At 44.8% G+C, this 14751-nt stretch overlaps 1 protein-coding gene across 7 annotated transcripts in view; it reads left to right on the top strand.

Annotated features, from left to right (window-relative positions):
• The window catches only part of CNTN1 (contactin 1), a 421087-nt gene that overhangs the window by 225532 nt on the left and 180804 nt on the right, over positions 1–14751 (top strand). For all 7 annotated transcript variants that reach the window (XM_037888163.2, XM_043549235.1, XM_043549232.1 and 4 more), the window contains one exon: positions 7102–7234. In XM_037888163.2, coding sequence (XP_037744091.1) covers positions 7174–7234 — 61 coding nt within the window. In that variant the 5' untranslated portion in view covers positions 7102–7173. The remainder of the gene's footprint in view (positions 1–7101; positions 7235–14751) is intronic.

The raw sequence follows: 14751 nt of genomic DNA, 5'->3' as shown, positions 1-14751 counted from the left end.
CTAAAGCCACAAATGTAGGGAAGACAGAGAGAGATGCCAGGTAGTATGCAATATACGTCATGAGTTTCATTAAATTAAAAAAAAGTAATTGGTAATTCTAGGTGCTGTAGCAGCTGATAAGATTTATGAAAAGTGAGTCAGTTTAAGTAATGAAAACTGCTAACTCTTCAAAGCAGATCTAGAAAATGAGCAATTAAATGCCTACCAAAATTCCAAGAGGCTAAAATAAAAACAAATACAAAACACTAACTGGGTTGAAGTAACATGCCATTCCTAAAAAGCTTTGATTAGAACTTGTCACTGTGATAATTTACTAGTGAATTGTTGCAATTATGCATATTCATGTTTTGAGAAAGGGTGGAGAACTAGAGATTTCCACTAGATTATTGTATCTATTTATAATGTAATGTTGGTGGATCCTCCAGTTCTCTAACCATTTTCCAAGCATAAGTGTGTATAATTGTAGTAATAGGCTAGTACACTAATAATAAGGGACTTGATTCACCTCTGCTGGCTAAATGTGGCAAAACTGGAACTCCTTCTAAACACACTTCCCTCCCCGCTCACTCCATCACCATAGATCGGGGGTTTTCAGCCTGGGAGTGATGAACTGGTGTCACAGGAATTTGACCACTCTGTCATTCCCATATTGCAGAATGGGGACAGCTAGACAGGAGGGAGTCCCAGATAGGTCCTGGTATGGAAACTGGCATAAACAGACAACTCCACTATCCTTCCTATCACTCCAACCTCGGGATTATTTTACAACCCTCTCTTTCCCTTCTCTCCTCACATCCAGGCTCTCATCAAGTCTTGTTTCTTCTTCCTCTTACATTACTAAAATCTGTTCCTTCCTCTCTGTCTCCACTGAAGCTACTGCAACTTTCCCCTCCCTGGCCTTCCCAAATCTTCCTTTTCCTCTCTCCAGACTGTCCAACATGCTACAAATAAAATAACCTTCCTCCCCTGCTGCTCTGTCTATTCCACCCCCACTCCTTCAGTCTTTTCACTGGCTTCTGGTCTCCTGCTTTAAAAAGTTCAAGCTTCTTTTCCTCATTTTGATGTTCCATGCTTCTTGCTTCCTTTTTCTCCTGCTACTCTCACTGTCATGTTTCCCCCACACACAAACACACCTGGAACACCATCCCACTTCCAGTGTGCTAAGAATCTTCATTATCTGCTTCCAGATGCCATTTTTTTGGCTGCTGACTTCCACCATTGTGCTGACTATTCCCCTGTTCTTTCCCTACCTTGCACTATTTTCTGCCTCACGTGATCTTTGTTTTAACTGTAGTCCTCCCTTCCCTTGTCTGTTATCTTTATTTTCCTGTGTGTGTGTGTTTAATATTCAAATAACTAGGTAAATGATGTGAAATACTGAGTTTGTTCAAAAGTGCAAAGCCACGATAGTCCTGTGCCGCTTAGTTAGGTCCTAAAAGGTGTGCAGTTGAAACGAAGTCCTGTGGAGGAGCTGCAGCACTCTGGAGCAATTCTGGGAGGCGTTGTGCCTTAGCGAGCTACAACGTCCCTGCTGTACAAGGTGCAGCATAAACTCTATTCTACAGCTAGCCAGCCCCTTTGGCTAGTGTGTGTGTGGGAGAGAGAGAGCAGAGCCAGTGCCTCAATTTCTTTCCACCTCTTTAGGGTACCAGGAGCTCCAGGGACCTCAGAAGGATCAGTTCTCCTGTGTTTAGCAGAGTGTGGGGACTGTAACTGTGGCTGGATTATGTGGAGAAAAACAAAATTGTCAAAAGGGAAATAAATGCTTTAGTACTCGGCCCATTGAATTAAATAATTAAATAGTAATGAAATCTGACACTGAGGCAGGCAAGCATTTGCTGTTTTCAGCATGTGTTTTAAAGTAGTTTCTTAATTTGCTAGAATTATATGTCATTGTAAAAAATACATGCTAGTAAAAGACATAGAGAAAGACATCTATCTGGGCACGTAGTCATTCTCAGCCTGTACAGGAAAGTAAAGCAAGCCCTTCTGATGGGGAACACTTTTCACTTACGATACGATATGCCTCTTACTCTAAAGAGAAAAAGGTGCAGAGCTTCAAGAGAGAGAATCTTTTAATCCTTAATTAAATAATAGACATGATGCATGAGAAGTGCATCCACAATCCTGTCTCTTCTGATAGGGCTGCTGTCTTAAATCATTTTGAACGGCTGCTTGGGCAGCTGGGTAGCAACATCATGCTCAGTCATACTATCCTAGTCCTATAAAAAGTAACCTGTGCACTGTCTCATTTAATAGCAGGCAGTACTACTGACTTGAGCCAGATAAATATATCAAAATGCCTCACTTCTCTTCTATAAGCCAAGATGAATCAGGTTAGACGTAGTGTATATGCCGTTCTCGCTCAGCTGAAATAATTGGAAGTACAGGAAGATTTTTATATCTTGGCAGGGTGTCTTTCTGTACGCACAGCTAAGTATGCTTGGGGATTTACAGCATGGGGACTTACAACCACAACTTCCATTAACCCTAATTTCTGATGAGGTAGGGGAGAGAAGAGGTTTTCAAAATTGAACATAATTTCCGCAAAGATCAATACAAAGGGAGAGGACGGAAGGGCCTTGCATCAGCAATAGTGCCTCTAATTTCATATAGATGACATAGTCTTACTGTTAATGCTGTTTAACCCATTGCTTCATTATATTCAAATACAGTTATTAGGTGATGACCTGGTAACGTTAACATGAGTAACATTGTTACCATTATTACCAGTGGAATTATTGTTTGATTGTTATTTAATTATGTACATCATTTTGCAGTAACTATCCATGTAACTCATGCCAGGCAATAGGGAATGAACAAATAACCTCATAAAATGAAAAGGAGGACTTGTGGCACCTTAGAGACTAACCAATTTATTTGAGCATGAGCTTTCGTGAGCTACAGCTCACTTCATCGGATGCATACTGTGGAAATTGCAGAAGACATTATATACACAGACACCATGAAACAATACCTCCTCCCACCCCACTCTCCTACTGGTAATAGCTTATCTAAAGTGATCATCAAGTTGGGCCATTTCCAGCACAAATCCAGGTTTTCTCACCCTCCGCCCCCCCACAGACAAACTCACTCTCTTGCTGGTAATAGCCCATCCAAAGTGACTACTGCCTTCACAATGTGTATGATAATCAAGGTGGGCCAGAGTGAGTTTGTGTGTGTGGTTTTTGGAGGGGGGTGAGGGGGTGAGAGAACCTGGATTTCTGCAGGAAATGGCCCACCTTGATTATCATACACATTGTGAAGACAGTAGTCACATTGGATGGGCTATTACCAGCAAGAGAGTGAGTTTGTCTGTGGGGGGGCGGAGGGTGAGAAAACCTGGATTTGTGCTGGAAATGGCCCAACTTGATGATCACTTTAGATAAGCTATTACCAGCAGGAGAGTGGGGTGGGAGGAGGTATTGTTTCATGGTGTCTGTGTATATAATGTCTTCTGCAATTTCCACAGTATGCATCCGATGAAGTGAGCTGTAGCTCACGAAAGCTCATGCTCAAATAAATTGGTTAGTCTCTAAGGTGCCACAAGTCCTCCTTTTCTTTTTGCGAATACAGACTAACACGGCTGTTACTCTGAAACCTCTCATAAAATGATTAGCTTCATAATCAGGAAACGTTCGGCCCTTTGGAAATGTTTTGAATAACTGGCAGCATCTCTCTCCTATTGCTCCAGGAGAAATGTGAAAAATATTTATCATGGTACTACCCAGTGCTGCTTCTTGGAAGGGGAGAAAGGGGACCAGAGAACCCACTTCCTGGTACTGGTTTTAGAATTCAGCGATGGCTGCTATGAGGTAGCGGGTCTATTAAAACACTGCAAATTCCTGCTCTGGTCCTGTTGCATTGCCATACTGTTCAGTGGATTATGCTGTATGTTAACATTTTCTGGTTTTCTAGAAGAGAATTCTTTTTAATTATGCATTTCAGGCAAAACAAACAGTAGTGCTAGACTTTGAAGAAGCTTTAGTGCTATGGTAAAGGAAGGAGGGAAAGATTTTTAGTGGAAAAATATTCCACGTAGATTAGCAAATTCACCTAGAGTACATACACATGTACATTTGTACTAAGAATTTTTTACTTGGGGGCTGTTTTCAAATAAGCCAGAGTTCCTTGGACTGCCCTGTAGCTTTATGTATATTCTGTTGCACTTTAGCTGTTTTTTAATCTGAACAACATAATTAACAGGCTCTGACAGCTAAAACAGTTTTTAGGCTGCTGTTAAAGATTTCATCTACTAGATTGAAAAAGAGCAAACCCACCAAATCTGTCATTCTCTGCCCTGTATAGATTGCACTAGGACACTGTATACCATGTTTCCATACAATGAATGAATATTACATGGCTTTATAGAGGTTTTTTTTATAAACCCCACCATCGGCACTGGTGCAAAGTTGCATGGAAGACCAATGAGAGGAGATCCCCAGAGGTCTGGCATTCGTGATTAGTTCAGATAAGGATTCTAAAGTGACGCACCCCACCACGCCTGCTAGCATTCCTCTACATCTTTCGGCAGGGTGTGCAGAGGGAAGATAACTGTTCTTCTCTCCTAGTGCCACTTCTGCATTCTCTGGTCTCTCTCTATTACCTCTTGAAGATCTGAAGCTGCTGCCCCTGATGATGATGATGGGTGGGTAAATAAGTGAGGCAGCTGGCCCTGGTGGTTGTTACCTCCTGGCTATCTCTCCTGCTTTCTGCAGAGAAAAAGCAGGGAACCATAAGATGCAGCTGGGGAGGAGGACAGGACCTTCAGAGCATCTACAACAGCAGACCCTAGTGGTGAGGAGAAAGAGTTACAGTTCCTTAGAGATGGACACAAAGGCAGGGCATTGAGCTGGACCTGACAAGAACACTGTGGGATCTCAGAAACAGAATCCCCATGAATCCAAATGGCATTTGTTCCAGAATATAGCTTTAAATCTATCTGATTTAAAGTTCAAAGGCCTATATTTCTGGGTATTACAGAATCCTACCTCTGTAGTGTTTTTGTTTTCTTTTCCCAGCAACCTCCATGATTTTTTAGTAGAACTGAAAATATTTATCAGCCTGCTGTTTCTCCTTTCTTACTTTTCACATCCATTCTGGGCTACTTCCTTATAGAAATCTGTACATTATAAAAGGTGTTTTGATAATGAATAATCAGTTGCCCAGATAAGTCGCATGAAAGTGCATGTTAGGACAAACAAGGTGGAGGAGGAGGTGAAACAGAGAGAGTAAGCAGGTAGGATCAAAGTAATTTGTTTTTTAAAAAAATAGTAGAGTAAAAATTTCAACAGAGCCATGTGCCCAGATCCTCAAAGGTAGTTAGATACCTAACTCCCATTCATTTCAGTGGGAGTAATGTGGCTAAATAGTCTCTATATGCAAGCCAGTAGACATCATCAGAATCACCAGCACATGACAAAGCAAGCTGGTAGAAAGCAGTTTTGGAACTGAGAAAAGAGAGGTTTCATGATGCCTGTGTTAGCCAATATATAAACATGCATTGGGATCCAAAGGAAAAAAGGGTCTAGAACAGTGGTTCTCAAAGCCGGTCCGCCGCTTGTTCAGGGAAAGCCCCCTGGCGGGCCGGACTGGTTTGTTTACCTGCCGCATCTGCAGGTTCGCCCGATCGCGGCTCCCACTGGCCGTGGTTTGCTGTTCCAGGCCAATGGGGGCTGCAGAAAGCAGCACAGGCCAAGGGACATGCTGGCCGCCCTTCCCGCAGCCCCCACTGGCCTGGAGCAGCGAACCGCGGCCAGTGGGAGCCGCGATCGGCTAAACCTGTGGACACGGCAGGTAAACAAACCGGCCCGGCCTGCCAGGGGCTTTCCCTGAACAAGCGGCGGACCGGCTTTGAGAACCACTGGCCTAGAAGACACTATGTGAAGATTTTAATCTTTAGTAAAAGGCATTCAAATATACTTCTACCATATTTGTATTAGAGTCACAAAGGCCAAAAAAAATACCAAAAACAAACCCCCACCTAAGAACAGGAGTAAACCAAATGGATGGTGTCCACTCATGGGTAGGATATGCATATTCCATCAGTGATGAATTGGAAATCATACCCTATCCACAGGTCATAGAGAAACTAGTGACACAGCAGAACCAATGAGCAGAAGAAAAGAGAAATGTGAACAAGACATGAAGGATGTAAAGGATGCTTTTATACACGCATGGCAGGAAACCCATTAAACAAAACAAAATACATACTTCAATCACCATGATTCACTGCCTAAAGAAATAGATAACAGGCATCAGAAAAGAAAAAGCTAGTAAAATATTCTAATCTAAACAAGCAAGAAATATAGAAGCAAAGAATTCTAGAAAACTATGTCTGAACTCTGGAAGGATCCAAATGAAGCTGTGTGGATCCATTACTGGGTTCACTGCACTCTTTACCCCCCACCCACATACAGAATATAAAATAGCTCAAATCACATATAAAATAATTGACTAAAATAAATTCAAGGTTTTTAAAAAACCACTAAGTAAAAACTAAGATTGTCTTTCCACAAGTTTGTGAACTACAAATTAGAACTCGAACAACTACAACATGCTAAGCAAAAGAAATGCATTCTGAAAGAGATTGTGTGCCACCATTTCATGATCATTTTTCTGTTAATGACACTGAAATCCCTGGGATTATTTGCAGTGTAAGGCGGTACTTGGCATGGGTAAGGGTGACAGAATCTGGATTTATATCATTAGCTAAAAACCAGAAAATATTTTCCAAGACCTCCATGCTGTAAGGTGGGTATACAAATAGCACCCACATCCAAACCAACCCTGGGTTTGGTTTTGTAAGATGAGCCAAAGCAGAAGCTATTACATTAAGCCTTCCAGACTTTGAATAGTTTAGATGAATCATTATAAAGTGCTTTGAGAGCCTTAGATGGGAGATGCTCTGTAAATGTAAACTATACATTTATCATCATACATTTGGTCTACCAGATTTGAGAGTACCCTTAATTTACAAATATATTATTCTCTGTCTCTTAAACATGGGAAATATAGCTGACTTAAATGTAGTACTAGTCTCTACAGGAACATTCTCTTATCAGAATTATTCACTCTTTTTCTTTCCTTTTTTATTATCAGGAATTTTTAGTTCTTTGAACACTGGGGCTGCAAGGCAAAATTCCTTTTGAAATAATCATCTCTGAATAGAAGATGAAAATGTGGTTCTTAATCAGTCATCTTGTTACAGTGTGTTTCATCTTCTGCCTGGCAGGTAAGACGACCTCTCATTTTAGTTAAATGAATTAACTTATATTCAGTGCCACACATTTCAAGGTCAATACTGGTGTTTGTATCGGATTTAATTTATTTGTGCAGATGTGGTGAGCTACTAAATGCGGATAATGAAACTGGCAGAAAGATTTTCACATTATAACTGAAGCAATAGTCCGAAATAAAAATGAGCCTGACCTTGCATTTGTTTCTGGGTCTGTCTGATCTCGTAAATCCCCTTGATTTATCAAGTTTTACATAAAATTAATATAAGAAACAACTGTTTGTGGCCAGGTGACCAAAATCAGTGGAAGAATGGAAAGATGTCCATGGGAGGAGAGATTTAAAAGATTGGAACTGCTGTAATGTAGATGCCATTTAATAAAAATAAAATAAAAAAAATCAGCATTCAGTTGCAGTGCCATATGGTGATATCTTGCTACGCATCCTGCATAACTGTGTTAATGTGGCATATGTTGACTTTAATAAAATTGTACATAGTAAAACTACTCTAATTAGAGTTGGGCCCTTGCTGTAAAAATTCAGATTTTAGGGATCCAGATTTCTAACGCTTCAAAATTAGGGGGTGTTTAAAACTGAAATTCAGTCCTTTGTAGTGATAGCAGCCAATTACAAATTTCAGATCCAGGTTTGAATTATCACAACCAGCACCTATTCCAACCACCCAAAACACGAAGGACATCAAGACAGATAAATGTGCATTTCAAACATTAATTCCACCTTAAACAAATGTCATTTTTATAATGACACAGTAAAGCTCAGTTTGTAGAGCTAACGTAGGTAAAATTCCTTTCAGGGGACATTTTGCTTATGTATAGACCACATGATTTAGCCTTTGGTGTCTAAGAAGCAGCATGCAGAATTTGTGTATTTTATAAAATGCTGGCTAAAGCAGATTTTGAAAAATTCAGGTACCTTGTGGAATTAATATGGGAAATTTTCTGCTCACATTGAGCCAGACTGTGAATCCCTTACTGCCATTGGCAAACAGTTACTCACATGCAGATCCTTTTGAGTTAATAGGGCTGCTTGTGTGAGTAACAGCTCACCAGTGGGAGGGAGAGGTTCATGGTGTGGCCCAGTATTACCTCCCATACTGGAAATGGTCATGGTTCTTCCCTGTTTGTGTTATTTATGGAAGTAGATCACTAAGCACGGTTTCTGAGTCACAAAAGCTGAACAGCATTGTGATGTCAATCCATTGCTTCTAAGACAGTCCTTCCAGAAATGACTTCATAGCTTACAGTAGTGTAGTTTGGTTTAGTGATGGGAACACAAGTATATTTTTGATCTCTGTTGGAATCATTCCATTTGATGTGTGTGTTTTACCCTGTCGTAGTTCACTAGAGAACAAATTCCAGTGACTGGCAAGGCATTAAGAATTCTTGAATGTAAAGTATTATACATTGCAGGGTTTTTTATATGGCTTTTGCTCAGTTCAGACGTGAGAGCTATTGTTGAGGCAGAGAGTAATTCATTCACTAGTTTCATTTAACCTGGGGCTTTTCTTGAAGAAAGGCTGTCAGCTCCAGTCAGTAATGTTATCTATGCCATTTCACCCTAGCCACGTCAACATTTTGGTCAATGTGATTATCAGCTCCTGTAGCTAAGTGAGTATTGGGTTTTGAGCCATATGTAAGTTGTGTGAGTGAACCAATGCACAAGTGTTCAGGTATTTTGTTTGAAAGCAACCCCTAGATTATCCATCTAGTTAGTTAATATGTATATTGTAGTTGTGCCCAGAGGCCATAAATCAGCATCAGGGCTCCAATAACCGTGGTGCTCTAAAAACATACGAAGACCCAGTCCTTGCCCTGAATAGCGTGGAGTCTAAGAAGGGAAGTGAGAAGGGAAGGAGATGGAGAGAGTGATCCAATAAAATGATATGCTATTTTAATATGTATGTATACATTTATCATTATTTGATAAACAGATGAAATGAGTGTCATCAATCCTCATCTGCCCTTCCACGTGGCCATCATTGGTTAGTTAAAGTAATGTAATGGTCATGTAAGCATAATAGGAGAAGTGGGTCTTGAGGAGGGATTCAGAGCAGGAGAGGGTAGTGACCTTTCAATTCAGTTCAGATGGATGTTCCATGCAGCATGGAAGACGCAGAGATGTTGGTAAGAGCACTTGATAAATATGCAGATGAAGGTGGTATCATTGACAAGGAGGAGGGTGTGGTAGTGACACAATAAGAGATGACGTTACATCAGAAGGGGTAGAGTTGTGAAGGTCTTTGGCAGTGAGGAAAACTGTCTTAAACTTGCTACAAAGGAAAAGAGAAGCTAGTGGAGGGCTTCAAATGGAAAGGGGAGTATAATGTCAAAGAAGTGGGCAAGGAAGATGGTCTCAGCAGATGTATTTTGAATAGATTGGGTGCTGCTATGAGTATCAGGGAAAATGGAAGATAGGCCGTTACAGTATTTAAGATGGAATATGATAAGTGCTTGGATGAGAGCTTTGGATATCTGGACAAAATAGGATAGGGGTGTCGGAATTAGCAAGATCTGGGTACAACTTGGATATGCAGGCCAAGGGAAAAGAGACATTGAGGATAATGTGTATGGGTGACAGGGAGAAGGAGGTTATTGACAGTGATAGAGAATGTAGGAAGAAAAGAAGTTTTAGGAGGAAAGATCAAAAGTTCATTCAAGTTCATTAACAGGCTGAGGATTAGATGGAGGGAGACAAATCAGGAATTGAGAGGTAGATTTGTGAGCCGGCCCGCCGATGGGAGGGGCGGGGGACAAGGGGAAAAATTGCCCAGTGGCCCAGGTGATTTAAAACGGCCTAGGGGCCCCTGGCCACAGCTGGCAGTGCAGTGGGGCTAAGGCAGGCTTCCTGCCCACCCTCACTCTGCGCCGCTCCTGGAAGTGGCCGGCATGTCTCTGTGGCCCCAGGGGAGGGGGGTCTCTGCATGCTGCCCCCGCCCCAAGCGCTGACTCCGCAGCTCCCATTGTCTGGGAGCTGCGGCCAATGGGAGCTGTGGGGGCAGTGCCTATGGGCAGCAGCGCGCGGAGACCCTCTCGGCCCCCCCCGCCTAGAAGCTGCTGCCAGAGGCATGTGCTGGTCGCTTTTGGGAGCTGTCCGAGGTAAGCACCAGCCCCCTGACCCCCTCCTGCACCCCAATCCCCTGCCCCAACCCAGAGCCCGTACCAAACTCCATCCCAACCCCTACCCAAACTCCCTCCCAGAGCCTGCACGCTCTCCTGCACCCAAACTCTCTCAGGGAACTGATGGGCAAGATCCCCTGGGAGAATAACATGAGGGGGAAAGGAGTCCAGGAGAGCTGGCTGTATTTTAAAGAATCCTTATTGAGGTTACAGGGACAAACCATCCCGATGTGTAGAAAGAATTGTAAATATGGCAGGCGACCAGCTTGGCTTAACAGTGAAATCCTTGCTGATCTTAAACACAAAAAAGAAGCTTACAAGAAGTGGAAGATTGGACAAATGACCAGGGATGAGTATAAAAATATTGCTCGGGCATGCAGGAGTAAAATCAGGAGGGCCAAATCACATCTGGAGTTGCAGCTAGCAAGAGATGTTAAGAGTAACAAGAAGGGTTTCTTCAGGTATGTTGGCAACAAGAAGAAAGTCAAGGAAAGTGTGGGCCCCTTACTGAATGAGGGAGGCAACCTAGTGACAGAGGATGTGGAAAAAGCTAATGTACTCAATACTTGTTTTGCCTCTGTCTTCACGAACAAGGTCAGCTCCCAGACTACTGCACTGGGCAGCACAGCATGGGGAGGAGGTGACCAGCCCTCTGTGGAGAAAGAAGTGGTTCGGGACTATTTAGAAAAGCTGGACATGCACAAGTCCACAGGCCGGATGCGTTGCATCCGAGAGTGCTAAAGGTGTTGGCGGATGTGATTGCACAGCCATTGTCCATTATCTTTGAAAACTCATGGCGATCCGGAGACGTCCTGGACGACTGGAAAAAGGCTAATGTAGTGCCCATCTTTAAAAAAGGGAAGAAGGAGGATCCTGGGAACTACAGGCCAGTCAGCCTCACCTCAGTCCCCGGAAAAATCACGGAGCAGGTCCTCAAGGAATCAATTCTGAAGCACTTAGATGAGAGGAAAGTGATCAGGAACAGTCAGCATGGATTCACCAAGGGCAAGTCATGCCTGACTAATCTAATTGCCTTCTATGACGAGATAACTGGCTCTGTGGATGAAGGGAAAGCAGTGGACATGTTGTTCCTTGACTTTAGCAAAGCTTTTGACACTGTCTCCCAAAGTATTCTTGTCAGCAAGTTAAAGAAGTATGGGCTGGATGAATGCACTATAACGTGGGTAGAAAGTTGGCTAAATTGTCGGGCTCAACGGGTAGTGATCAAGGGCTCCATGTCTAGTTGGCAGGCAGTATCAAGCGGAGTGCCCCAAGGTCGGTCCTGGGGCCGGTTTTGTTCAATATCTTCATAAATGATCTGGAGGATGGTGTGGATTGCACCCTCAGCAAGTTTGCAGACGACACTAAACTGGGAGGAGTGGTAGATACACTGGAGGGTAGGGATAGGATACAGAGGGACCTAGACAAATTGGAGGATTGGGCCAAAAGAAATCTGATGAGGTTCAACAAGGACAAGTGCAGAGTCCTGCACTTAGGACGGAAGAATCCCATGCACCGCTACAGACTAGGGACCGAATGGCTCGGCAGCAGTTCTGCAGAAAAGGACCTAGGGGTTACAGTGGACAAGAAGCTGGATATGAGTCAACAGTGTGCCCTTGTTGCCAAGAAGGCCAATGGCATTTTGGGATGTATAAGTAAGGGCATTGCCAGCAGATCGAGGGACGTGATCATTCCCCTCTATTCGACATTGGTGAGGCCTCATCTGGAGTACTGGGTCCAGTTTTGGGCCCCACACTACAAGAAGGATGTGGAAAAATTGGAGAGAGTCCAGCGGAGGGCAACAAAAATGATTAGGGGACTGGAACACATGACTTATGAGGAGAGGCTGAGGGAACTGGGATTGTTTAGTCTACAGAAGAGAAGAATGAGGGGAGATTTGATAGCTGCTTTCAACTACCTGAAAGGTGCTTCCAAAGAGGATGGATCTAGACTATTCTCAGTGGTAGCGGATGACAGGACAAGGAGTAATGGTCTCAAGCTGCAGTGGGGGAGATTTAGGTTGGATATTAGGAAAAACATTTTCACTAGGAGGGTGGTGAAACACTGGAATGCGTTACCTAGGGAAGTGGTGGAATCTTCTTCCTTAGAAGTTTTTAAGGTCAGGCTTGACAAAGCTCTGGCTGGGATGATTTAATTGGGGATCGGTCCTGGTTTGAGCAGGGGATTGGACTAGATGACCTCCTGAGGTCCCTTCCAACCCTGATATTCTATGATTCTCCCAGAGCTTGACCCTTCACCCTCTCCTGCACCCCAACCCTCTGCCCTAGCCTGGTGAAAGTGTGGGAGGGTGGGGGAGAGCAAGCAACGGAGGGAAGGGGGAAGGGAGTGACCAGGAGGCGGGGCCTCAGAGAAGGGGTGGGGCAGGGGCGTGCTATCGGGGAAGGGGTGGGGCAAGGGTCTTTGGGTTTGCGCAGTTAGACAGCTGGCACCCCCTACCCTACCTCACCTCAGTCGTAAGCTACTGCCAATCATCAGCTAGCCCCTACGCCCTGGGGCAGACTGCAGTATAAGCCACTCATCACAGGCAAGGCTGAGTTTGGACCTGCTGCCTCTGTCTAACCTTGGGTTGTCCCCTGCAACCCCAGTACCTGTTGGGCCTAATACTGGGTCACAGCCTGGGGCTTTCCTGGATGGAGCTCCCCTGCTCCTCAGGCCCTTCCCCAGCCCTGCTCCAATCTAGATCCCTGCAGCCAGATCCCTCCCTCTCAGAAGCTAGAGAGAGTCTCTTGAGCTTCAGCCCAGCAGCCCCTTTATCGGGCCAGCTGAGTCTGTTTGGGGCGTGGCCATAGTTAAGGCTGCCTCCCAATCAGCCCAGTATAAGGCTCCCAGCCCGGCCCTCTCCAGGGGCTGGCTTTTAACCCTTTTGGGCCGGGAGCGGGTGACCACCCCGCTACAGTGGGCCTGTTTGTGAGACTCTGCAAATGGAGTGTAAAGGGAAAAAAGGAGGACACCCAAGAGTGAGCCACAAAGGGAAGAGGGTAGAGAAGAGTCCACTGAAAGAAACACTGAAGAACAAGGCATATTTGATAAGTTTAGACAGGAAGGGAGAAAGGAAATGAGGAAGAAACTGAAGAGGCAGGAGGGTTTCTTGACAATAAGGAGCAGATGAGAGCATGTTTGCATTTTAAAGAGAGCAAGCCAAACGCGAATGACTAAAAAGGAGAAAGATTTGGGAGGCTCGAATAGATAAGGTAAAGGGATGGTGGGTGGAAAGTAGGTGAAAAGCCTACTTAGTGGTGACAGGGGAGAAGTAGGATGGGGAATAAGTGAGATTGTGATAGATTTTATCAATCTTCTCCTGGAAGCTGTCATTAAGATCCTGCATGGAGAGGGAGGAGGAAGTGAAGGGTCAAGGGGGGAATTGATGATGGCAAAAAGTAATGTGGATTGTGGGGATGGTAGTGGGGAAATAATGCAGTTTGGGAAGAAATATGGCAGAAGTGAAGGGGGAAGAGTATGAATGTGTAGTGGTGATGGAGATGACCCATGTATATTTTAATGATTTATTAGCATACACCAAATATTTATCATTCATTTCTGGTAATTCAAAACTAATGCTGCACATGAATGTGTTAAAACAACTGCTGAGGACTTTAAAGTAGGTTAAAACAAAAAGGTACAAACAATTGCTATAGCAGTTCATTTCAAAATCTCATCAAAACACTGTCAGTGGGAAGCCTGCAGTTACTTTGATGAGCAGAAGTGGACAAGAGTCAATGCAGCCGTTTCACAGGCGGAGATCATCTCCAGCAGTGGAGTAACATTTATTTTTCAGGTAAATCAGTGCTTGGAATCACGGCTGGCTCTAGGTTTTTCGCCGCCCCAAGCAAAAAAAATTTTGGCTGTCCCCCAGCCTGGGCTCTTCCTCTTCCCCCCTGCTGCCCCAGCCCTGGGCTCTCTCACCACCCCACCAGCACCCCCTGCCGCCACAGCTCTGGGTCCCCCCCCTCGACTCCGCCCACTCCCCCCTCGCCTCCAGCCGGTCTGGTGCTGGCAGGGTCGGGGTAAGCGGTGGAGCTCCCGGGGCGTGCCTCAACCCAGGGTCCCTCCAGCCAGGGCTCCTGCCTCCAGGACCGGCCGGGAATCAGGAGGCCAGAGCTGGGGGGACCGCCCCGGCAGGGGGCTGAGGAGCCGGGGCAGGGCAGCCCCAGAGGGAGCGGCCAGCAGGGAGCGGAGCCCCGGAGAGCGGGATGTGGGCCCCACACAGCAGCGCCTCAGGCAGTGGTCCCCTCTACGGACCCGCGGCTGCTCCTGGCCGCCGTGCCGCAGCCCCTAGGTGGCTCGGGCCGCTTCGCCCAGCCCCGGCTGCGGCGCTGAGGGGCGGCCGCCCTGCAGCACTTGCAGGTGGCTCCGTGTG

The sequence above is a fragment of the Chelonia mydas genome, chromosome 1 (assembly GCF_015237465.2).
Source record: "Chelonia mydas isolate rCheMyd1 chromosome 1, rCheMyd1.pri.v2, whole genome shotgun sequence".
NCBI lineage: Eukaryota > Metazoa > Chordata > Testudines > Cheloniidae > Chelonia > Chelonia mydas.
This window is presented reverse-complemented; position numbering and strand designations above follow the sequence as displayed.